Below are 25,115 nucleotides of genomic sequence, written 5' to 3'. Positions count from 1 at the left end.
ATAATAGTTGTCCTGGATGAACAGGATAAATTAAGAAAACGGAGAGTTATCTGCTTTTCCTATGACTTGTCTTCCAATGTATATTCACTGTATGTTGAGATCAGTTGCCAGGTAAGTTGTCGTCTTCTCAGGTAGGTAATGTCTTGTCATGAAATTGCAATGCAAATCATATGATTATAGGATATCTCATTAGAGATCCAAGGTAAGTCATTTGCAGCATAAGTGAACACCGCATTGGCTCCCAGCCAAGCGGGTGTCCTCCTACGAGAGAGGAAACATCATTATCAGTCTAACCTGAATCAAACACACTCACTGGCTCTGAGGTGTACATGTACCCTTGTTAATTTATTGCTCAGAGAAACAAAGAAGACATACACTCATACAAACATGTCGCTATGACAGAGAAGAAATAGTCCAAGAAAAGAAAGAGGGCTAATACAGTACTTTGTACATATTTAGGAGCACCCTTTGATATTCTCAATATTCCGATAATACTTAAATGTTTCTCTTTTCAATATTTTGCACACACGTATAATAAAAGCATTGTTTATTTTAGCATCTTTGTGGGTTATACCTAACGCAATTTCTACACACATATTTATATTTTCATGGTTATACAATAACGCTAATGACAATCTCCCTCTTAAAAGCAAGAGCATAACTCCCAATGAATCTGAATAACATAAAACCTAGATTATAACATATTATTCACTACTGCATATGACTATTTCAAACAGTGCTAAGGATTTAAAACTCATTGTCCCTGCTTATGTCTTTCGTATGAAGAAATGGCACCGGTCTCTCTGCCTCCCTGTTGTTTCACAGAACTTTTCCCTACCTGTCTGAACCCCTTTTAACATGAACCTAACCATCTCAGGGATCTCTCCATTTGAGCTTCTCACTTAAGTTCTCTTATTGCTTTTTCTTACATAACACAGTCCCTCTATTATAAATCATCCTCCCACAATCAGAGGAAAAAGGAGCACCACACAAAACAGTCCTCTACACATACACATGCAGATACATACACACTCGGGGATACACACATCCGTGGGCACACGCAACATCCCCCTGGCGCTAAAGCCTTTATAAATAGTTTAACAGGAGTTGAATAAGGGTCCCTGCAGTTCACATGTGAATCAAATACCCCCGTCCTTTGTTTCCCTGTCAGGAAGACCTTAACCCAGTCACCAGCTAGATTCAACACCTCAATAACTCCAGCCACATCAGGCGTCAATGTACGTGCCTTCATCACGGAAGATGGAAAGGTGAATAACGAGGCAGGGAAGGCTTGACGTGAATGAAGGCAAAGATTGAGCAAGAGACATAGGCGTGCGTGACGTTGGGGAGAGTGTGCCAGAAAGAAAGACAATACACTGTTGCCGGGGGCATGACCAGGATGAAATTGAGATTGCTTCAGTTAGGCTGCCAGTCGAGAGGAACGATATACAATATACAGTAGAGGCTGAGGATGCAGGCATGAAGTGATCTCGATCATATGCAATTAACTGAGGCCTTTAGGCTGCAGCCAAACAAAGTGAGCGAGAGGAAAGAGAGAGTATGGTATCTAGTTTCATTGACATATGGATAAGAAAGAATATCAAAACAATATTCTTCAATAGTCCAACCACTATCTTTTGGCTAGATCTGCATCTACTCAATTTGCCACTCAGATGCTGAAAAGCTTTTCAAACTTGACTATACCATTGTTAGGCAGGCCTAGCCTAAGGATCCAAAACGTATCTTACCTGCCCCACTGACTCCTTAGCATTTATGTGCATACTTAATCCTTAGACTACTGGAGCCACCACCAACAGAGAAACATTACTCTTATCTTCAAAGAAAAAGTAATGTTTGGTCATGCAAACAAACCCTGAATAACATGGCCAAAGGCATATTCATTAATTAATTCGTCCTTCATTCTAATTAAAATGTCTGAAATAGCCAAAGTACAAATAAAGTAGGTAAAAAAGGGGCAGTAATGTTGGTAAATAAGTGACCTCGTCCCCAGGCTCAATTGCTGCGCATGTAGGTTCGACAGAAAAAAGAGAGCCAACTGGAGGATGAGATTAGTGAAAAATATCATTTGATCCACAAAGCTGTATGGAGGATGAGTAAGAGAAGATTGGGAAGGCAGATGCAGCAGTGATCATTCACTAAAGATCACAGCTTCTTTTATTGTTCTAATGTGGGCCAGCTACAGTCATATCAGCTGGGGGGGGGAAATCACGTTAATTTGGAAAAATCTCAATTGCATACTCCTCACGGTCACTCTCCTTTGATCCTTCTCAAAACCCTTAGGAAGAGAAAGACAGCGGTACCTCCCCTCTGACCTTCTCTTCCATTGGGTTTTGAGAAGGATGTGACCCCCAGCTGACATGACTGTAGCAGGCCCGCATTAGGACAATGGAAGGGAAGTGACACTATAATTAGTACGAGGAATTAGGAATGGAGCGCAGACGGGACCATTCAGTCATTTTACCTAATTTCTACGGTTTGTACTTTGCTTTGAACTAGAGACACAAAACGTATTCATAAAGAAATAATCACAGGAGACGACCATTAAATTCACAATAACCTTTATCATATCTTTGCATCTTGACAAAATAAGAAACTAGTTGGGGAAAAAGCATATTTTTTTATGGAAAGGGTGGGGGGGGTCATAGGGATAGGTCTTTGCGCTAAGACATGAAGAAGTGAAGGGGAACAAAGAACATGTTACAGCACTGCAGGGAGATCATGTGCATCCCAAATGGCACACCATTTGCGTCTGGTCAAATGTAGTGCACTATGTAGGTAGTAATAGGGTGCCATTTGGGACGTACAAAAAGTAATCCATATTGGAGAGTTGAATAAAGAAAGAGCAAGATGGTAGACAGGATTTTTTTTTTTTTTTTACACGTAACAGATAAGGCACAGGCAAAACTAAAACATACTTTGGTGTCCATTTTATAAAAAAAAAACTTAATGAATTGAACCAAACGCTTTACAAAGAAATGGAAAAGGACTCCGTGAAAATGAAATAAATAGGAAATGAACTGTAGTGTAATTGTAAACCCCAATCATAATCCAACTCACTGTATGGCCTGGACGGTCATTTTGCTTTATGTTGTATTGGGTCTATGCTGACCCATAAAGTGCCTCTTTGGATGAATGGGCAGAAAAATACAGATTTTAATGAATATATTCTCCTCCAGTCTGGTTGAATTAAGTGTTGGACTGGTTTGGGTAGGTTGGACCATTTCTCTGAAATGTGTCTGGATCAATGACTGGACTTATTAAATAAAAAAATAAAACAAAATCAAATCTGATAACTAAAAAGTTATTTTCAAAACATGAACATTTAAAAAGTATTATTTCAAGCTGTGTGCTTTCTGCTCCCCAAGAGCCATTGCATTTGGAGACCGGCATAAACTAAGACAAATATCCACACAATGCAAACCCAACTCGTCAGCTTTTAGACCATTAAAACAACTTAATTATTAACCGCCATATTTTTTTTCAACAAAATCTTTACCAAGAACATTAACTACAATGGCACATTCCAGGTTGAATAAGAATGCCATAGCAACAATAGTAGTGCCTGATCTACTACAATCCAATAACAAAATGGCAGGGGGCAAAAACCAATGACTAATTTTCCATTATCGCTACTGTATGCTTTAGTGGTCTGACATGGTGATTTGAACACTTATACTGACCTGTACCATGTTGTGGTCATTAAGAGCACCTCATCTCTCTTGGCAGTTTTAAGTGTTGGCACATTGCATGTCATTTACCTCAGTGTGTTATTATTTGGGAAGGGTGTCAGTGTACTGAGAAGGCAGCATTTGAACAGTCAAGTTTAAGTCTAGCAATACTCAGAGCGGGGACCCAGGACCCAGTTTGGGGAAACCCTGCCTTAGTGAATGATTTGCAATGTAAGGACTCAGAAACAGTAAGAAATAGAGGGGGATGGATAGAAATGATAGGGAATAACATTTTGTTGCTAAGGCACTGGACAGCTCAGACCATGCACACAGTTTTGCTGTGTGTTTGGGTCCATTGCAGTCTTTCCTGAACTCTCCCCTCTCTCCTTCAACTAGTGTGATCTACAGAGCAGTGAAACCCATCCGGGCCTCGTAAGGAGTGTGATCTTTAGAATTATTTGTGTATATATCATTCAGCGGTGTGTGCGTGTGTGTGTGTGTGGCTTTTCCACCATCCATTCTGCCCTACATTGGCCTCATGGCCTGGGCCACATGGGAGTTGTTCTTCCCCATTCCTGACACATCCTCCTTGGTGTCTCTGTAACAAATCACTCCATTTTGCTGTGGTGGTGGTTGTTGTTAAGCACTGTGTGGCCATTGCCATTCAGCACAAAGCCATTTTTTGTTTTCTCCCTTTTCTCACGGTCATCATCCTCCTCGTCTGACTCAGTCTCTTCCCTGTCGCTCCTCTCATCCTCAACGATATCCTGATGGGAGAGAGAGTACATTTAGGTAATTTTGTAAAATGTAGGTAAAATTAATGCATTTCAGTTAAGGCAGAGGCTGCAGAGCCAACTTTTCTGGGCCCCGCTTCCTAGCAGCTGGAGGTTCCGGGGCTTCTGCGCATGTGCAGGACTCTACTTTGCGCATATTCTCTGAACGTCCATGCAGCCTCTGCATACCAACCAATCAGTTTCATGGGGATGTGTATTTAGATCTTCAGTTAAAGGCTACTATGAAACTGTAGACTATAACTCAACCACAACATTTGTACAATCTACATGAGTCATTTTATTTTCGAAAGACCTGTAAACATGCCTGGGCGAGAATAAATAATACTAGCAAGTAGGGCCGACCCCATTTACTCGACAGGTCGATTGTTTGATCGATAGGCTTTTGGTCGACCAAGATTTTTTTAGTTGAGCAGTGGCAAAATATATAAATAAAAAAATGCATTGCACACAAGACACCTGTCTGATTCACACCTGTCTCAGTGTCAATCAGACAGGCGGAGGCCGTGGGGATGGCACACCAGTATCACATTTACCACCAATTCCCATCCTTTCTACAATGTTTGGTTACGGTAATTTCTGTTAATGCATTCAATATATTATTACAACAATCTTACCATTGCAGGAGTGGACACGTTGTTTGCAGAGCGCACAACCTAAGCTACACTTGTGAGAAAAAAGTTTTGGTTTATTTCATTCCATTTACGAGTTGTCAATTTATTAATTGTCTTTTGTTTGGAGCGCTCCTGTCAATTTTGAGTAAGGACACACACCTGATTTGACTGGAGACTGGAGTGTCGGCCTTCTCGCCCGCTCCAATTTCACTCCAGTAGCACTCACTTCACCAGCACAGGTCATGACTGCCCCAGCATGCATTTGTAGTCTATAATATCCACCCTGCACAGCCAGAAGAGGACTGGCCACCCCTCATAGCCTGGTTCCTCTCTAGGTTTCTTCCTAGGTTTTTGGCCTTTCTAGGGAGTTTTTCCTAGGGAGTTTTTCCTAGCCACCGTGCTTCTTTCACATGCTTTGCTTGCTGTTTGGGGTTTTAGGCTGGGTTTCTGTACAGCACTTTGAGAATATCAGCTGATGTACGAAGGGCTATATAAAAATAAATTTGATTTGATTTGATTTACTTGTGTGCTGCTAATAGCTCCATGCTTTAGCTACGGTCATGGAGTTTGCTAAATATTTTCATAAAGAAACTGATCAAACACACAGGTGCTAAATCAAGGTGACTTACAAAGATGAGGACCAACAGCAAGAGAGGGAGTGTGGTGATGTAGTGTCCACAACTAAAGAATCATTGTGGAATCTGAAAAGACACATATCCTGAAAGCAGCATGGTGTACTTACAACGTGCACATGCTAAAAGAAAGGAACTAGGTGGGTAGATAACTAAGTGTGTCATTGTAGCAAATGTATTAAACGTGTCATTCATTTTTGGTCTATTATATTTACAATAGGCCATCATTGATTTTGGCCCAATAGGCCCTGCATATTCCCACGTTCAAGCTTTCCATTTTGGTTGGGTTATTTTACCTAAAAATCTTTAGGCCAACCTATTAAAAAAAAAAAAAAACTCTACATCTCTGCCCAGCCTGATAAGAGTGGCCAAAAGGGTGTTTAGCATCCCCAGTGGCTCTGCCAGTGTAGAGAGGATATTCTCCGCTGCTGGCCTGCTCTCCAGGCACCATCACATGAGCCAGACTGGCCAAACTAGTGTTTCTAAAAATGAATTCAAAGGCACTAGCAAGTCATTTTTCATTTAATTTGCATTTCATTCTAAGTAAGTCACAGCCTATTAGCACAATTTATAGACTATAATAATTTAATACAACAAAATGTTTCAATGCGGAGTGCCCTATGTCCCTACCAGCCTATTGTGTCGCACTCGAAAATGCTTCACAATGTATTTCGTTGTAGGCTATAGCCTTGAAATAAAGCCTAAATAATTAATTTTCGTTCCTTCTTAGGCTCCCCGTCTGGCTCCTGACCTATTTAATGTTTATAATGCTGTTTAATATGACATGCATTCATCTTTTCAAATGTATTCAAATAATTTTTATTTAAATCCATATGGTATGGTTTAAATGCTTAAAAACCAAATGGGAGCTCCAGGTAGTCACAAAAATAGATGGGTGTTGGTTAAATTGTGATTTTAATGAATGGAGCAAATTTGGAGCTGCAGTTTATTTTATTTTTCCGGTGAGCGCGGAGCGGTTTTTAGCAGAGCGAGTTGGAAAGGAGCTTGCGCACAGCTCCACGAGCTGGATTTCCAACATCACAACTCAGCTCACATGCTCTGGTGGGAGGAGTAGCATGTAACAGGTTTTTCTTGCTTCTGTTAAGGCTATATTGATCTCTGGCTCCCTCTTTAGTAATTTGTGTGTCATCATTTTTAACCGCAGAGCTTAAAACATCAGACAAGCGCAGTACCCTACATATAATAGATTTTTTTCAATCATAGGGTGTGTGTCTAGATATGTATTTTTTTGTCATGGACAGCACTACTAGCAAGCAAGTATCGCGACAGACATATCAGCATTGGAATAATTATACAGACAAAGTAGCCCTACTAAACAACGCCATGTAGACAGACAAAAACAACCATATGGCCTCAGCAAAGTCTAAAGGAAATAACTAAATTGAACAACAAGAAGACTGTGTCCCCTTTTTGGTCAGTGCCAGCAGAGGAAAGGAAGAGCGGCCCTCAGTTTCTTGCGGTCTCCCCCCGCTGAGACTGACCAGAGGCAGGCACCATCAACCCATTCAAATTAAAAAAAAGCAAATGATATTCATTTATGCTCACTCAGCCGTGCCTCACAAGCAATACAACAACTGATCTATTACCGATGTGATCATATAGGCTACCTCAAATGTTGAAATATATCAAACAAAAATGGTCTGAGGAGAACAATACACTGGCAGGGCAATTCAAGCATAGCCAACATATGGTGATAATCTATTGGGCCTAAAGCCTACGGAACAAACCCATTGCTACAGTACTGTTTTTAATAGGTTAATGTTCCATAGGCTTAACATTACTTTCAAGAAAATGGTTTTGCTTGCAAGGTGGTGGTGGGCCACTGCGGCCACTCTTCATGAGTTCCGTTTTTTTGTGGAACCCACCCCCATCAAAGTTGCCCATCCCTGAACTACAATGTTGTTTATCCATCCTCAGTTGTTTTCTGCTATCACAGCCATTAAACTCTTACTGATTTAAATCCCTGAGCGGCTTCTTTCCTCCGGTAATTGAGGTAGGAAGGACGCCTGTATCTTTGTAGTGATTTTTTTTTTTTTACCCAACTACCAATAGGTGCCCTTCTTTGTAAGGCATTGGAAACCCTCCCTGGTCTTTGTGGTTGAATCTGGGTATGAAATCAGGGACCTTACAGATACAGATCATTTTATGTGTGGGGTAGAGAGATGAGGTAGCTATTCAAAAAAAATAGAAACTATTATTACATTTTTGGGGGGAAAAAAAGTTGACCCCTTTTTCTCCCCAATTGCGTGGTATCCAATTGGTAGTTACAGTCTTGTCTCATCACTGCAACTCCCGTACGGACTCGGGAGGGGAAAAGGTTAAGAGTCGCACACATCCTCCGAAACACAACCCAACCAAGCTGCATTGCTCCTTGACACAATGCCCACTTAACCCTGAAGCCAACCGCACCAATGTGTTGGAGGAAACACTGTACACTTGCGACCGCGTCAGCGTGCACTGCGCCCGGCCCGCCACAGGAGTTGCTAGTGCGCAATGGGACAAGGACATCCCTGCCGACCAAACCCTCCACTAACCCGGACGACGCTGGACCAATTGTGCGCTGCCCCATGGGTCTCCAGGTTGTGGCCGGCTGCGACAGAACCTGGACTCAAACCCAGAATCTCTAGTGGCACAGCCAACACCGTGATGCAGTGCCTTAGACCACTGCGCCACTCAGGAGGCCTAAACACTATTATTGCACACAGAGTGAGACCATTAGGGGTATTAGGGTTTTCTAAAGCTAGCCAGCTTCAGTTAGCTTCATATTCCAGAGCCCTATATTACATACGTGGTTTGAGCACCTTTTTCCCCACTCCTATCGATAAAATAATTCGCACACAAGTTTGACTATACATGAAGTTTCAAATGCATTCTGTCATTACTAAATGTGCAATGTGCTAGGTATTTAACACAACTATTTTTTAACACAAAAAAACATTTGGCTAATAAAATATTTAGTAAGTTGTCTTACTCAAATGAAGGGTGATGATGCAACCTTTGCGAAAGGTAATATAATTTTATTGGTCCTCAACTCGCAGCTCAGACACTTCATTCAGGATAAATAGAGTTAGCCCTGAGTTAACCTGCCCGGGAGCAGATTAGTTCTGAAGTATTCATTGCCATAGAAATGTACCTGGCTAAAAGGTGAGCCACGTTCGTAGTACCGGTTATCCCGAGTTGAACGCAGAGTTACCTTGCTAACTCCTCAAACCACATACATAGTATAGGGCTCTGGACTAGGCTCAATCTCTGTCCAGGAAACCTCCCTATAGTGATTAGGTTTGGGAATACGTACATTTCCAGGTAGGAACTTGATGGCCATGCGCAGGATGAGGCCAGCCCAGAAGATGTGCAGACACTGCAGCACAAACAACAGCCCGTTGAAGAAGTAGAACCCAAAGAAAGGGGGATAGAGGGTCAATGGGTACACCCACGTAGTATGTATGATCCTGGGGGAAGAAACAAGACAGATCCAGTAAATACAGACCTACATTAGCAGTCAAAAGCATTTTGACAAAGACTTAAGTAAATCACTAGAATGCATTGCATCCTGTATCACTGACAGAAAATAATACTTTACACATATGGAGGCAGTTTCCCAGACACAGATTAAACCTAGTCCTGGACTAAAAAGCAAGCTCAATGTAAAAGCTCAGTTGAAAAGGCTTCTTAGTCCAGGATTAGGCTTAATATGTGTCCGGGAAACTGCCTCTAGGATGCAGTTGAGTGTCATCCAAGATCTGAGCATCTTACCAGAAGGGGAGTATAACAAGGCGGGTAAGGATGAACACAGCTGCAAACAGGATGAAGATGTAGTTGCAGGTCTTTCTCCATCCTGCATAGTTGAACATCTTTGCTGACTAAAAGGAACAGGAAAAAAAATAAGGGAAAACGAATAAATAATAAATATATGGTTGCTGTTTCCTATATTCTCCTTTAGATGGCAGGCTTAACAGTATGACCAGTTCTGTGAGTAGAAATTCTATTATCATTTATTATTATAAATGATAATACAATGACTTTCCATATAGAAATAACACTCACTCTTCTATACTTATCATGGAATGGATATAGTTTCTTTAGGTTTGTAATGGTGAAATAGCTGGATGCCTTTTTGCTTGACATTGTATTGCATTGTTGGAGAAATAAGATTGGGTATGGGGGGGGGGGTGCTGTACCTCCAGTAGGTAGTCTGAGGCATCGTGCACAAGCATGATCAAAGTCCCGGCACGGATGTAGTTGACCAACCACGAGAAACTGATCAGCAGAATAGTGGCCACATGGTGAACAATCTGCTCCTTAAAATCCTTGAAGAGAGCGAGAGAGGGGGAGTTTGTCAGTTATGCAAATGTTAAGTTTACTTTGTGCACTGCACAACAGCTTCAGTCACAACAGAGGAGGTGGTAGTTCACTTTAAAATCTTGTTGAAACTAGTTCTAGTTCTGATGGATATGGCACCATGGTCATGACATTCCTCACTCGTAACTTGATGATCTAGTTTCTTTTGGATGCGTTGTTCTGAACTACAGTTATTTTAAATTAGAGCTTTAACGCTGCGGAATATCAGCAAAACGTTCCAAGATTTAAATGTCTGGAGGGACACCTAAGCTACGGTTACAGACACCTGGTTTCAACGCCGAGTCATGTAGTTCTCAAATGTTTCCAATGATCCAGGTTTATTCGACAAAATCAATATCACAAATGTGTCATGGAAACGGCAGCTATAGGAGAAATGATCATTTTTATCTGTTCGACGGGTCGATTTTTCTTTTGTCTAACTTTCTCTGTGACAAATGATAATGGAAACTGTGTTTTTCAAATAAATTATGATTAGGGAATAATTTTGAAGGTAGGCCTATGCACGGCACATGGTTATAAAGCTTCACCACATTCAATTCTAAATGCCTACTGTTTGCTAAATTTTAAAAATGCAACTATAAAAATAAATGTTTCTTTGCAGGACAAAGATTGTCTTGACTTTCAATAATGCCTAAATCGCTTTGCCTTGCTTTTCTGGTTGGCTGGATGCAAGTTTCACCAGCCAATTATTTCAGATCTACAGGAGTGCAAGTTTCACCATGACATAGTTTGCACATGGTAAATTAGTACATGCGTGCATTCTATCGAGGCTGGCTTCGCGGGCTACTTGAGACATGTAACAGATAGTTGGGAAGTCATACAGGCTGACGCTGATTTATTAATGTGCAATTTTCATAAATGGAAACAGAGTGCATGTAGCCATGTGCACTTTCCAATTACAACTGAACTAAAAACCCTGCAAAAACAAACAAGCCCAATTTGGAATTCCACTGCAATTACAGCCAACTTAATGACACCATTGTTTTGGATCAGCCCTATTATTTCACTGTGTCTGTCAAATCAACCGACTAACAGGACTGGATTTCAGTCAAGTCTGCTGACTGTTTTGAAGAGCTGCCACCTTTAATTTGGACTCGCCGGCTGGAAAATAAATACGTCTGGAGAACATGGTCAGTCAGTCTCCACTGCCATACCTTTCCACAGTGTGCCGGTCACACATTAACCCACAGGTTCCCTAGACAAATTAACACCCCTCCCTCCCTAACTTAGTTGTGATTCCATAACTGACATCTGCCGAGATATGGTTAACTGTCTTTTATCGCTCTCTCTGCCCTCTTGACAACAGTCTCTCCTGTTACCACTGTAACGGTACTGAATGTAAATTGTCAATGTTTCTGAATTAGGCTCCACTTACTTTGCGCTTGACATCCGTTGCCACACTGAATAGTAGCGAGATGTAGAATCCCAGCTCAATCATGTAGTACCAGTACTGAGAAGGCAGCAGTGGCTATAAGAGGGAAGAACAAACATAGAATATAAAAAAAATATATGGTATTTAGCAGACACTTCTAAAGCTACTTAAAGTATAGTGCATGCTTACATCTTCATAACATTCATAAAAGGTGTCTAGAAATACCAAACTGGAATCTTCAATCAGGCAGCTCATTGAATTTGATAAACAAGCATGAAAAACTGTTCATGTACTGGGAACCTTTGAAAAATAATTTGCTTGTGACTCTCCCATATTGTGGCAGACACTGACTTTGTAAAGATTTTATACCAACTAAACATTTAAAACCAATTAACATTTAGAGACCAACAGTGTTATAGAAAAGCTGGTGAAAAAAGGTGGCACAGAGTGTACACACCAGTGTGGGGAAGCCATTCCACATCTCCTCCATGTCATAGAACCATGGTTTCTAGGAAGAGATTTCAGTGTCAGAAACAAACACAAAATGGCACACGCAAAGGTATAAAACATTACAAAGGCAAAGCATTGCTAGAGAAAATATATGCCAACAGTAAATGGTGGTACTCACATCAATTAGGGCACCCAGGCCAGCAATGAAAGCAAGAAGGTAAAAGGTAAATCTCCAACTGTAAGAGAGATGCACAGCAACCTCAGAAACCCCATATGAACAGAACACAATTTCACACAGCTTACAACAATTTCACATGTTCACACAACAGATAGTTTATTGTCTATGGCTCCTTCAAGACAAAGTAAAACATAAGATACAACTACCTGTAAACTATACAAGGGAGCTTATATTTTCATCAGGTGAATAAGACAATAGCAGGCACTTTTATAGAAGGCACATAACATGTTACACAGTAGAAATACGCCCACATCGGAAATAAATAAATAAAGGTTGTTTAATTAATTAAAATGTGGGCAAGTGCAAGTTCCATTCAACCATGTTCATCTGCTCTGCTACTATTCATTTCAGTTAGCGGTACTATACTTTCTTTGCTAAAACAATTGATTTCAACCATATTCAATACAAAAATGAGTGTAGCCTCTGACTGTATAACCACAGATAGAAAAATAAGGCTTGTGGGTTTGCACTTGGCTGCTAAGGGTACCAGGCTTCCCGGAACTTCTTGATCTGACTCGGCCGTTCCTGGTTCCTCCGCCGTCGGAACCACCTCTGGACCTGCCGCACCGAGCAGGCCGACTGTTTAGTTAACTCCTCCACTGAACTCTGACAGAGAGAAATGAGGGTTAAGAGCAATATACACTTAAATTAAAGGGATAATCCACCCCCCAAAATAAATACAAACATTAAACTCCTGTCAATTTGGTGAAGGCCTATGTTTCATTAGTGTACCAACTCAGTGGCTGTGGTTAGTGTCTGCCCTGAGATTGGAAAGTTGGGAGTCCAGACTGCAAATTGGGGGTAAGGCCCTGAACTAGACTAGCGTCCTGTTCACCGGGTGAGCTTGTACATCAAGCTGCCTTACGCTACAGAAACAGGCTCAATCCAGATCGCACAATGATTTAACCTCTATGTGGTCCTTCTGTGAAATCAGGAAATTGTGTAGGAACGTGTCATAGCTACCAGGTTCTCGTCACTAGAGGTAGGGGATAACACACCATCACATTTCATAACGCTTTTAAAATAATTACCTGCACTCCAGATCACCAAATCAGCCAATAGATGGTATGGGTGGGTATACTTGTCAAGAACACATCCATCCGTTCATATCGTTGTGACGAAGTACATAATATATTTCGCTTAGATGCGCTCAATCTAAACAGTGTCCCAAATGATTCAACTCAGGGTGTTTTTGTAAATTCACTGTGGAGTGCCTGAGTGTGCTCAGAGTGCGCTCTGGGCGTTCGTAAATTCAGAGGGTTGTCAGATTGTCCAGTAGGATTGATCTGAGCATTCTGACCTCACAACGGCAGTCAAGCACCTAAGCTAACTTACTCAAGTTGTCTAGCTTGCTAGCTACTTCCAGACACGAATGAGAGAACATCTCCCTCTGACCACTTTACTCACCTTAGCCGAGCTGGTTAGGTTGTCTACATGTTATCTAGAGCATTGGTGACTAACTGTGCTGCTGGCGACAATTTAATTTAAAGAAAAATTGCCAACAACGTTGACTGACACCAATCGTATTCAACGAGTGTTGCACGTTTGTAAATTCCTCAGGTATTCTGCTCCCTGGCACACTCAGACGAGAATGCCCTGAAACCGGAGTTGATAGCCAGAGTGAATTTACGAATGCACCCTCAGGTTCTCCATCAAGTACCATCTTGCAATGCGCTTCGTGTGTCTGTGGGAAAGGTGGGAAAGGGCCATTGTTGCCATAGCAACGTACTCTGCCCTCGTTTGTTCAGGCGATTTTACAGCTAGCTAGTTACTTCACATACTGATATTGACTTTGGTATTATTGTGTGTAGTGTAGCTACGTTTGCTAACTAGCTAGCCAACCAGCCCAGAGAGAGCCATGTTTTGTAGTCAACTTCAACAGATCTCCAATGACTTTCACATTGCTACCAGCCTTGTTATAATAACAAAATAAAAAAATGTGTTCACAAAAAACATTGTTTTCACATATTAGTGTTATTTAACACAGTTAATCATAGGAATTAATGCTTTGGGGTGGATTTTCACTTTAACATCTTATGTGCGAATGAGAGAACATCTCATTGTCTCCTTCAATTATTGTTTTACTGTGAAGTGTGCTGCGATTTTGAATGCACTTTAAATAATGGTTGATTTAATGTAGCAATTGTGCATGGATTTGACTAAGGAGTTGTGCAGTGTTTGTGTGAACTATTGAACTGTGTGGTCACTTGGATTTGGTCAGTGGAACTGTATGGTAGTTTCCTACATGTAGGATTAGGAAGGTGTTGGCGTTTGACCCTGGTATGCAGCATTACAGTTATGCTGTGCAATTACCTGTGAGGGGAACTTTGATGCATTGCAGAAATAGGATTCCAGTGTGGTGTTGGGAGCAGCTCTGACACGCGGTTTCTCCCTCACTCTAAGTAAAGAGGCAAGTTGAACGGCCACGGTCCTGGATAGTCAGAGGAAGCAAAGGAAAGTGTTGTAGGGACTGTAAATAAGTTATGATTGTTGTAGTGAACACAAGTCAACAAGGCTAGATGAACAGGAAAACGAGATTTGAGCAATACATGTTAAAAACAGAAAACTAACGGAACATAGCAAGGCCATTGCAATGTGAGGAGGTGGGGAGGGGGAGGTATTGGTTTCATCCTAAATGAAACCCCTACTTCTGACCAAGGCTGACCAAAGGATTCTTGGTCTTGGGCCTGGAGTACTGACCTCTCAAATATCTGTCGTATAATCAGGAAGCATACTGCGATGGGGAAGATGACCCAGAGATCCCTTCCTTTAGCGAAGACTTGGCCATCCCGGTCCTTGAGGTTGGCCCAACCCAGGCCCGCTGGGAACCACAGCCGGTCCTGCCAGATCCAGTCACTTAGCTCCCTAAGCCAGGTCAGCATTCTGAGAAAGAAAGAAAGATTCAGACAAAGGGGTAAAGGGACAAGGCCTTTTTGGTGACATTTCTTTGTTAGATCACATACCAAAATAACATCCAAAATGGTTCAAGTAAAGGAAAGCTGCCTCAAATATTTGTACGGAATGTATTGTTGTGTTAGTGAATTTTAAAATGTGGGGGTGTCATGCCAAATAGTGTCCCCATGCCAAATAGTGTCCCCCTGCCAAAAAAGTATCTCCCCCCGCTTCACAATGGGATTTGATGAGTTCTAGCTTCTGTTGCTAGGGCTGTTGCTAGAACTTGCAAAATTCTGACCAGATTACGTAATGAATCAAAGCGTCCGTTGCTATGCTGGTTGCTTGGCTCTCGTAGCGGTCCCGAAGGATGGAGGACGTGGGGAGTTCTAGTTCCATTTCGCCTCATAAGCGCGTGCTCCGCGCAAAATTATTACCTCAAAATTGCTCTCCAAGGACGGTTGGTGTTTTTAACGGTGACAACCTGCCAACTACCTGCTGCTTCTAAGGATCGAAAAGACAGGAAAGAGAACACTCTTTCTTAAACATATGTCTTTATAAGAAAATATTGTTAAAGAGGAATAAATCATTTAAGCTGTTTTTAAACTGACGTTGTTAGCTAGTGTACTTATTTACCTCAGCCTGCCAGACAGTTTTATTTAGCTAACGTTAGCTAGCTAGCTACTGTTTAATTATCATTAGGTGAAAGAGGATTACTATTTGCATCCATAACTTTTATGCGATCATTTGTGATGTGATTATTGTGTCATGTTGATCTTGGTGTGCTGGTGCATCCATCCATATTTGCATAGTCACTCAGCTATGAAAACATGAGCGAGCTGGTGACACTTAATACACTGACAACCTTATCTGACCCATCAACATTTCCAACAATGCGTTGGCCTGAATATAAGAATGTATAACACAATGAACAATCTACAGATGCATCAAACACCTACTGCAGGACTTCCTGACATTCCCCAGATGAATCCATTAGCTATCTGAATACAAGCTTTGACAGTGCAGAGCAGCTGTTGTGGCATAGATGCAGCCATTGATACTAGTTGAGTGGGCAAGATGCTGTGTAGGTTTAATTACAACACAGGCAATGGGATATGCTGTGAAAGACTCTCAAAGCCACTATGACATCACTGCTACCGTCATTACTAGCATGTTTACTCGTTTTGTTAGAAATGGCGTGTAAACAAGAGGGCCTGATTCTCATTTTACTGAGGCACCGTTGTGTCTGAAGTCTGTCAGAGGGCAAGAGGCCAGCATGACAACACTACCCGCTTGGTTATTTTAGAACACACACACTGACTGTGACACTGATAGTTGTGCAAAGCCAGATCATCAAATTAATGCAGAGAGAGCAGATCTGTGCCCAACATCACACTTTTTACACAGTCCTAGGCACAGGAGATGCCTTGTTTTTGGGGGGGGGGGGGTTATTTTCACTTACGATGACAGTTCTTGGTACAAAAGGGTTTAAGAGTATTCACATAGGGAAGCCTCAGTGCCAGCTACACTAGAGAGATGCTCCAAACAAACCAGTCACTGTGTGACACCCAGTGCCCCTCTCCTGTCTGTTGATTGATTGTTTAACAGGGATTGCATGCATGGACTTTGAACACTCCTATGCTTACTGTGAATTAATAGGGCTGTGGCGCTCTGGCGCCTATCTTTGTTTGCACAGGAGGAAGGACCATTCTTGCAGTTTTCAGAGAAAGCTGGATATTTGTTTTAAAACAGTAGAGTATGTATGGGAAACATACTGACAATAGTATGCCACTAACTTCATTAATTGATGGAGTAGTTGGTCAGTATAGCACACATATGCTTGGTGTTTGTCACATCATTTGCTTAAAACAGCAGATCCTGGAATCTCCTTTACCCTCCAGGTGACTTATGAACTTACTTACAATGTCAAAGGACATGGAGGGAAACTTCACAAATAACACTGCAAAATGAAACATTGCAGTCAGAGGGTGAAATGAGATTAATTGATTGAATACAAAGTAGACTGTCATCAGCCCGGAGAGGAAACAATGTTGTGAGCATTCCAATAGTGTGTGCTTTTTGTGGCCTGTGATGTTAATGCAGGGAAACTGAAATCCGTTTAACCTCATTTTTACCAGCATGTCACCTATGCAACTGGAGGCGACAAAACTCTTGAACACCTTTACTCCACACACACAAACAAGGCTCTCCCTCACCCTCCCTTCAGCAAATCTGACCATAACCCCATGCTCCTGATTCCTGCTTATAAGCAAACAGGAATACCAGTGATGCACTCAATACGGAAGTGGTCAGATGACGCAGATGCTAAGCTACAGGACTGTAGAGTCACTGTGGGGAGGACAGGAAATGGAGGGCAGAGCACGCCCCTCCACAGGACTATAGTGGAGCGGGTCGACAGCTTCAACTTCCTCATTGTCCACATCACTAAGGAATTAACATGGTCCACACACACCAACACAGTGGTGAAGAAGGCACAACAATGCCTCTTCCCACTCAGGAGACTGCAAAGATTTGGCATGGGTCCTCAGAGCCTCAAAAAGTTCTACAGCTGCACCATTGAGAGCATCTTGACTGGCTACATCACCGCTTGGTATGGGAATTTCTTGGCATCCGACCGCAAAGCGCTACAGAGGGTAGTGCGTACAGCCCAGTACATCACTCGGGCCGAGCTCTCTGCCATCTAGAACCTCGATACCAGGTGGTGTATGAGGAAGGGTCTAAAAACAGTCAGTCAAAGACTCCAGCCACCCAAGTCATCGACTGTTCTCTCTACTACTGCACGGCAAGCGGTACCGATTCACCAACTCTGGAACCAACAGAACCCTGAGCATCTTCTGTCCCCATAAGCCATAAGACTGCTAAACAGTTAACCAAATAGCTACCATACTATCTGCATTGACCCCCCCCTTTTGCACTAACACGCTAATCACATACGCTGCTGCTACTGCTTATTATCTTAACTGTTGCCTAGTCACTTTACCCCTACCTATATGTACATATCTACCTCAATTACCTCGTACCCCTGCACATCAACTCGGTACTGGTACTCTGTGTATGTAGCCAAGTTAGTTACTCATTGTGTATTTATTCCTTGTGTTATTATCTTTATTATTGTTGTCTCTGCATTGTTGGGAAGGGCCCATAAGTAAGCATTTCACTATAAGTCTACACCTGCTGTTTACAAAGCATGTGACAAATACAATTTCATTGGATTTTGATTGTGGCCCGCAATGTGGGACGTTCCTGCAATTGGGCGTTCCTACACCTGCAGGAACACGCCCCCTCAAGCATCCCATTGTGGGCATCTTCATGCTTGTGTTCAAAGTAACTGCTCAGTGAAAATTACTTTTAAAAGTTAATATTCTGTTAACTCATCCTATACTTGTATGTGGCCAAAGCATAAATTGGAGAAAAAAAACCTTTTTCAAACCCCACCTCAAACTTGTATCTCAAACAGACCTTTTCAAAAATGCTTGCTATTTCCTCATAGAAAATGATGTAATCTCCCATAGGAAGGTGAGCTGTCCAATCAGCAGTCTATTTGCACAAATATATAAAAAAATATATATATCACCTTTATTTAACCAGGTAGGCTAGTTGACAACAAGTTCTCATTTACAACTGCGGCCTGGCCAAGATAAAGCAAAGCAGTGCGACACAGACAGAGTTACACGTTTATTAACACGGTACTTAATTTTGTTTATCTGTCGGCCCCAGCCTCGAACTTAGGCATCCCATTCATTGCCATCTACCCATTGTTGTCTTAGCCCTCCCAATCAACACCTGTGATTGCTTTATGCCTCCCTCTAATGTCAATATGCCTTGTATACCGCTGTTTAGGGTAGCCCATTGTTTTGTTTTACTGCAGAGCCCCTAGTCCCACTCTACATGCCTCGGTTAGCTCCCTTGCCCCACACATGCTGAGACCGCACATAGCTTAACTGGCGCCTCTAGAGTTGCAGCCTCTCTCATCATCACTCAATGCGTAGGTTTACCTCCACTGTACTCGCACCCTACCATGCCCTTGTCTGTGTATTATGCCCTGAATCTATCCTACCACGACCAGAAGTATGTTCCTTTTACTCTCTGATCCGAACGCACTAGACGACCAGTTCTTATAGCCTTTAGCCGTACCCTTATCTTACACCGCCGCTGTTCCTCTGGTGATGTAGAGGTTAACCCAGGCGCTCTCATTTGTTGACTTCTGTAACCGGAAAAGCCTTGGGTTCATGCATGTTAACATCAGAAGCCTCCTCCCTAAGTTTGCATTATTCACTGCTTTAGCACACTCCGCCAACCCTGATGTCCTAGCCGTGTATGAATCCTGGCTTAGGAAGCCCACCAAAAATACAGAAATTACCATCCCCAATTACAACATTTTCCGTCAAGATAGAACTGCCAAAGGGGGAGGAGTTGCAATCTACTGTAGAGATGGACAGAACTCCGCAGGCTTACTATCCAGGTCTATGCCCAAACAGTTCGAACTACTACTTTTAAAAACCCATCTCTCCAGAAATAAGTCTCTCACTGTTGCCGCTTGTTATAGACCCCCCTCAGCTCCCAGCTGTGCCCTGGACACCATATGTGAATTAATTGCCCCCCCATCTATCGTCAGAATTCGTACTGTTAGGTGACCTAAACTGGGATATGCTTAACACCCTGGCCATCCTACAATCTAAGCTAGATGCCCTCAATCTCTCACAAATTATCAAGGAACCTACCAGGTACAACCCCAAATTCATGAACATGGGCAGCTTCGTAGATATCATCCTGACCAACCTGCCCTCTAAATACACCTTTGCTGTTTTCAACCAGGATCTCCACGATCACTGCCTCATTGCCTGCGTCCGTTATGGGTCCGCGGTCAAACGACCACTCCTCATCACTGTCAAACGCTCCCTAAAACACTTCTGCGAGCAGGCCTTTCTAATCGACCTGGCCCGGGTATCCCGGAAGGATATTGACCTCACCCCATCAGTAGAGGATGCCTGGTTGTTCTTCAAAAGTGCCTTCTTCACCATCTTAAATAAGTATGCCCCTTTCAAAAAATGTATAACTAAGAACAGATATAGCCCTTGGTTCACTCCAGACTTGACTGCCCTTGACCAGCACAAAAGCAATCCTGTGGCGCACTGCACTAGCTTCGAATAGTCCCCCGGATATGTAACTTTTCAGGGAAGTCTGGAACCAATATACAGTCAGTTAGGAAAGCAAAGGCTAGCTTTTTCAAACAGAAATTTGCATCCTGCAGCACTAATTACAAAAAGTTTTGGGACACTAAAGTCCATGGAGAATAAGAGCACCTCTCAGCTGCCCACTGCACTGAGGCTAGGAAACACTGTCACCACTGATAAATCCACAATAATCAAGAATTTCAATAAGCATTTCTCTACGGCTGAACACGCTTTCCACCTGGCTACACCAACCCCGGCCTACAACTCCACACCCCCCACAGCAACTGGCCCAAGCCCCCCCCCACACTTCTCCTTCACCCAAATCCAGACAGCTGATGTCCTGAAAAAGCTGTAAAATCTGGATCCCTACAAAATCAGCTGGGCTAGACAATCTGGACCCTCTCTTCCTAAAATTATCCGACGCCATTGTCGCAACCCCTATTACTAGTCTGTTCAACCTCTCTTTCGTATCGTCTGAGATTCCTAAAGATTAGAAAGCGGCCGCGGTCATCCCCCTCTTCAAAGGGGGAGACACTCTAGACCCAAACTGCTACAGACCTATATCCATCCTGCCCTGCCTTTCTAAAGTCTTCGAAAGCCAAGTGAACAAACAGATCATTTCGAATCCCACCGTACCTTCTCCGCTACGCAATCCGGTTTCTGAGCTGGTCATGGGTGCACCTCAGCGATGCTCAAGTTCCTAAACGATATCATAACCACCATCGATAAAAGACAGTACTGTGCAGCCGTCGTCATCGACCTGGCCAAGGTCAATCACCGTATTCTTATCGGCAGACTCAAAAGCCGTGGTTTCTCTAATGACTGCCTCGCCTGGTTCACTAACTACTTCTCAGATAGAGTTCAGTGTGTCAAATCGGAGGGCCTGTTGTCTGGTCTCTATGGGGGTGCCACAGGGTTCAATTCTCGGGCCGACTCTTTTCTCTGTATATATCAATGATGTCGCTCTTGCTGTGGGTGATTCTTTGATTCACCTCTACGCAGACGACACCATTCTGTATACATCTGGCCCTTCTTTAGACACTGTGTAATAAACCTCCAAAAAAGCTTTAATGCCATACAACACTCCTTCAGTGGCCTCCAATTGCTCTTAAACGCTGGTAAAACTAAATGCATGCTCTTCAACCGATGGCTGCCCGCACCCGCCCGCCTAGTATTACTACTCTGGACGGTTCTGACTTAGAATATGTGGACAACTATAAATACCTAGGTGTCTGGCTAGACTGTAAACTCTCCTTCTAGACTCATTAAGCATCTCCAATCCAAAATTAAATCTAGAAATCGGCTTCCTATTTCGCAACAAAGCCTCCTTCACTCATGCTGCCAAACATACCCTCGTAAAACTGACTATCCTGCCGATCCTGGACTTCGGCGATGTCATTTACAAATTAGCCTCCAACACTCTACTCAGCAAATTGGGTGCAGTCTATCACAGTGCCATCCGTTTTATCACCAAAGCCCCATATACTACCCACCATTGCAAACTGAATGCTCTCATTGGCTGGCCCTCAATACATATCCGTCACCAAACCTACTGGCTCCAGGTCATCTATACGTTTTCGCTAGGTAAATCCCCACCTTATCTCAGCTCACTGGTCACCATAGCAACACCCACCCGTAGCATGCGCTCCAGCAGGTATATTGCACTGGTCATCCCCAAAGCCAACACCTCCTTTGGCCGCTGCCAATGACTGGAACGAATTGAAAAAAAAATCACTGAAGTTGAAGACTTATCTCCCTCTCTAACTTTAAGCATCAGCTGTCAGAGCAGCTTACCGATGGCTGCAGCTGTACACAGCCCATCTGTAAATAGCCCATCCAAGCAACTACCTACCTCATCCCCGTATGTTTTTTTTCTGCTCTTTTGCCCACCAGTATTTCTACTTGCACATCCTCATCTGCACATCTATCACTCCAGTGTTAATTGCTAAACTGTAATTATTTCGCCACTATGGCCTATTTATTGCCTTACCTCCTTACTTCATTTGCACAAACTGTATACAGATTTTCTATTTTATTATTGACTGTAGTTTATTTACCCCATGTGTAACTCTGTGTTGTTTTTGTCGCACTGCTTTGCTTTAACTTGGCCAGGTTGCAGTTGTAAATGAGAACTTGTTCTCAACTGGCCTACCTGGTTAAATAAAGGTGAAAAAAATATGTACAGTCAATAACACAATAGAAAAGGAAAATAGAAAAATCTATGTACAGTGTGTGCAAATGTAGAAGAGTAGGAAGGTAGGCAATAAATAGGCCATAGAGGCGAAATAATTACAATTTAGCATTAATACTGGAGTGATAGATGTGCAGATGATGTGCAAGTAGAGATACTGGGGTGCAAAAGAGCAAGAGGGTAAGTAATAATATGGGGATGAGGTAGTTGGGTGTGCTATTTACAGATTGGCTGTGTACAGGTACAGTGATCGGTAAGCTGCTCTGACAGCTGATGGTTAAAGTTAGAGAGGGCGATAAGTCTCCAACTTCAGCGATTTTTGCAATTCGTTCCAGTCATTGGCAGCAGAGAACTGGAAGGAAAGGCGGCCAAAGGAAGTGTTGGCTTTGGGGATGAACAGTGCAATATACCTGCTGGAGCGCGTGCTACGGGTGGGTGTTGCTATGGTGACCAGTGAGCTGAGAAGGCGGGGATTTACCAAGAAAAGACTTACAGATGACCTGGAGCCAGTAGGTTTGGCGATGGATATGTAGTGAGGGCCAACCAACGAGAGCATACAGGTAGCAGTGGTGGGTAGTATATGGGGCTTTGGTGACAAAACAGATGGCACTGTGATAGACTACATCCAATTTGCTGAGTAGAGTGTTGGAGGCCATTTTGTAAATGACATCGCCGAAGTCAAGGATCGGTAGGATAGTCAGTTTTACGAAGGTGTGTTTGGCAGCATGAGTGGAAGAGGCTTTGTTGTGAAATAGGAAGCCAATTCTAGATTTAATTTTGGATTGGAGATGCTTAATGTGAGTCTGGAAGGAGAGTTTACAGTCTAACCAGACACCTAGGTATTTGTAGTTGTCCACATATTCTAAGTCAGAACTGTCCAGAGTAGTGATGCTAGTCGGGCGGGAGGGTGCAGGCAGCAATCGGTTGAAATGCATGCACTTAGTTTTACTAGCATTTAAAAGATTGGTATAGAGCCCACAACATTCTGTTGTTGAGGTATGCCCACACCATTCCAACACAGAGAAGCAGGTTAACATAATAAAAAATAAAAAATAAATCACTCAATTTAAGTAATGATAAAATATTGCACATTAATTATACCACAATGATACCTCAAAGCAGAGATGCTAAAAAAAAATGTTGCCCGTGCTACAGACATCTATATTGGTCCGCTAATACTGGTAAAGGCCGAGTGCACTACTTCTGTGAATACTTTTTTTAATTATAATTGTTTTATTCAGATTTTTCAGAGCACCCCTACTTCCCGCAGCTATATTCCTAGCTAGCGAGCTAGCTAGCTACCTACAGGTGTTGCCCCTGAAAGCGGGGGTCGAAGGTCACTGTCTACCTGTGTCCTAACTAATTAGCTACTGGTGTAGCCCGCTACCTCCCGCCAGCTACTGTACCGGAGTCCTAGCTTAAAAAATGGACCAATAGAATTGGACCCAATAAAGAGGGGTTCCTGCAAATGAAGGAATGCTCCGAATTGCGGGCCGCAATCACGCCCTTCTAAACATTTCCGGTAACTTTCCTTATGGTGTGGGACTTTTTACGTTATATCATCTGTAGGTTATAGCTCGTTATATTTCCGCCAACAACCAAAGTAAACGAAGGACGTCCAAAGCATTCGTTTTCACGATTTTCTTCTTTCCAAACTGTTATTGTGCGATAGTTCATGGTTGCATTTCAAACCATGACCTTCATTTATCGCTATGTTCCTAAACAAACATCACCACGAGATCAGCACATAGCCTATTCGACAAACTCCAGTTGACAGGAGTTTCTGTCATCCTGAATTATTTGAAAACATTCAAGTATATTTCTCTTTGTGTGGCAAGGGGGTGACAAGTTTGCGTTAAAGCCATTATAGGCGCGCATCTCAGTGGACTAACTATCCAAGAGAGAGTGAATGTTAAAAATACTAACAAGGCGAGGTGAGTAGTCCAACGTAGCCTGTTTTAAATTGACAATTGCAAGAATTCAAACAAAAATTGTATCACATCTAGTTCCATATAACGGTGGGAACTTACCTCCGTTTTATCTTTTACGCAGGTAGGCCTATTCGCCGCAGTGTGAAAAGGCGGAAACTGGAATATTGCTGTATGTCCCCTATAGAATAAACAATTGAGCTCTATGCCGACGACGCCATCAGCGATAATCCAAATTGATTATGAAAATTGTCTGGAGTCTGCATTGAAGATTATTATCCGGCCACTCGATCATCGTCAATTTTCTGCATTTCAGGAAAATGTAATGCTTCCCCTTGGCTTGTAGAACTTTCTCCCTTATGAAATACTTCTACTTTTTGTTGGGATGAGGGCCCGGAACATTTATTTTACTTGCTCGGAGCAATATGGCAGATGTTTGCCGGGAATGGGCGTCGGTGAGCCCGGTTTCTCATTTGGACAAACGGAATGGGAGTAGAAGATGGTAGAGTAGGAGCACTGAGGTAAGGGTAGCAGTCGGGACAATGGGAGTGGCGGGGATCAGGCTATTTAATGTGACGTTTTACGGCATGCGAAAACGCCTGAACTTGTTGGGACGCATCTGCCAAACCCTAGTACAGTCGACAGATTATCCTTTATATTGACCAGATACCCTAGCGCCGGCTCTAACAATGAAAATACAGTTCAAAAATGGAAGGCAGTCGTCAAGGAGGCAAATTCAGGTG

General features: G+C 42.6%; 1 protein-coding gene across 2 annotated transcripts; it reads right to left on the bottom strand.

Moving 5' to 3' along the window:
• Positions 1 to 2,562: 2,562 nt before the first annotated feature.
• LOC106588189 (ceramide synthase 2) lies at positions 2,563 to 25,115 on the bottom strand. Of its 2 annotated transcripts, none has more exons than XM_014176928.2 (11): positions 24,475 to 25,115; positions 14,867 to 15,049; positions 14,480 to 14,597; positions 12,654 to 12,772; positions 12,107 to 12,164; positions 11,936 to 11,986; positions 11,482 to 11,574; positions 9,926 to 10,054; positions 9,501 to 9,607; positions 9,043 to 9,196; positions 2,563 to 4,456 (listed from the first exon to the last, which is right to left on the bottom strand). In XM_014176928.2, exons 2-11 carry the CDS (start codon positions 15,046 to 15,048, stop codon positions 4,298 to 4,300), a joined length of 1,170 nt encoding a protein of 389 aa, XP_014032403.1. In that variant the 5' UTR covers position 15,049; positions 24,475 to 25,115; the 3' UTR covers positions 2,563 to 4,297. The 2 variants fall into 2 exon arrangements, with proteins under 2 accessions (XP_014032403.1, XP_014032404.1); XM_014176929.2 differs by lacking the exon at positions 24,475 to 25,115 and adding an exon at positions 15,130 to 15,150.

This window comes from Salmo salar, chromosome ssa27, assembly GCF_905237065.1.
Source record: "Salmo salar chromosome ssa27, Ssal_v3.1, whole genome shotgun sequence".
In the NCBI taxonomy this organism is placed as follows: Eukaryota; Metazoa; Chordata; class Actinopteri; order Salmoniformes; family Salmonidae; genus Salmo; species Salmo salar.
This window is presented reverse-complemented; position numbering and strand designations above follow the sequence as displayed.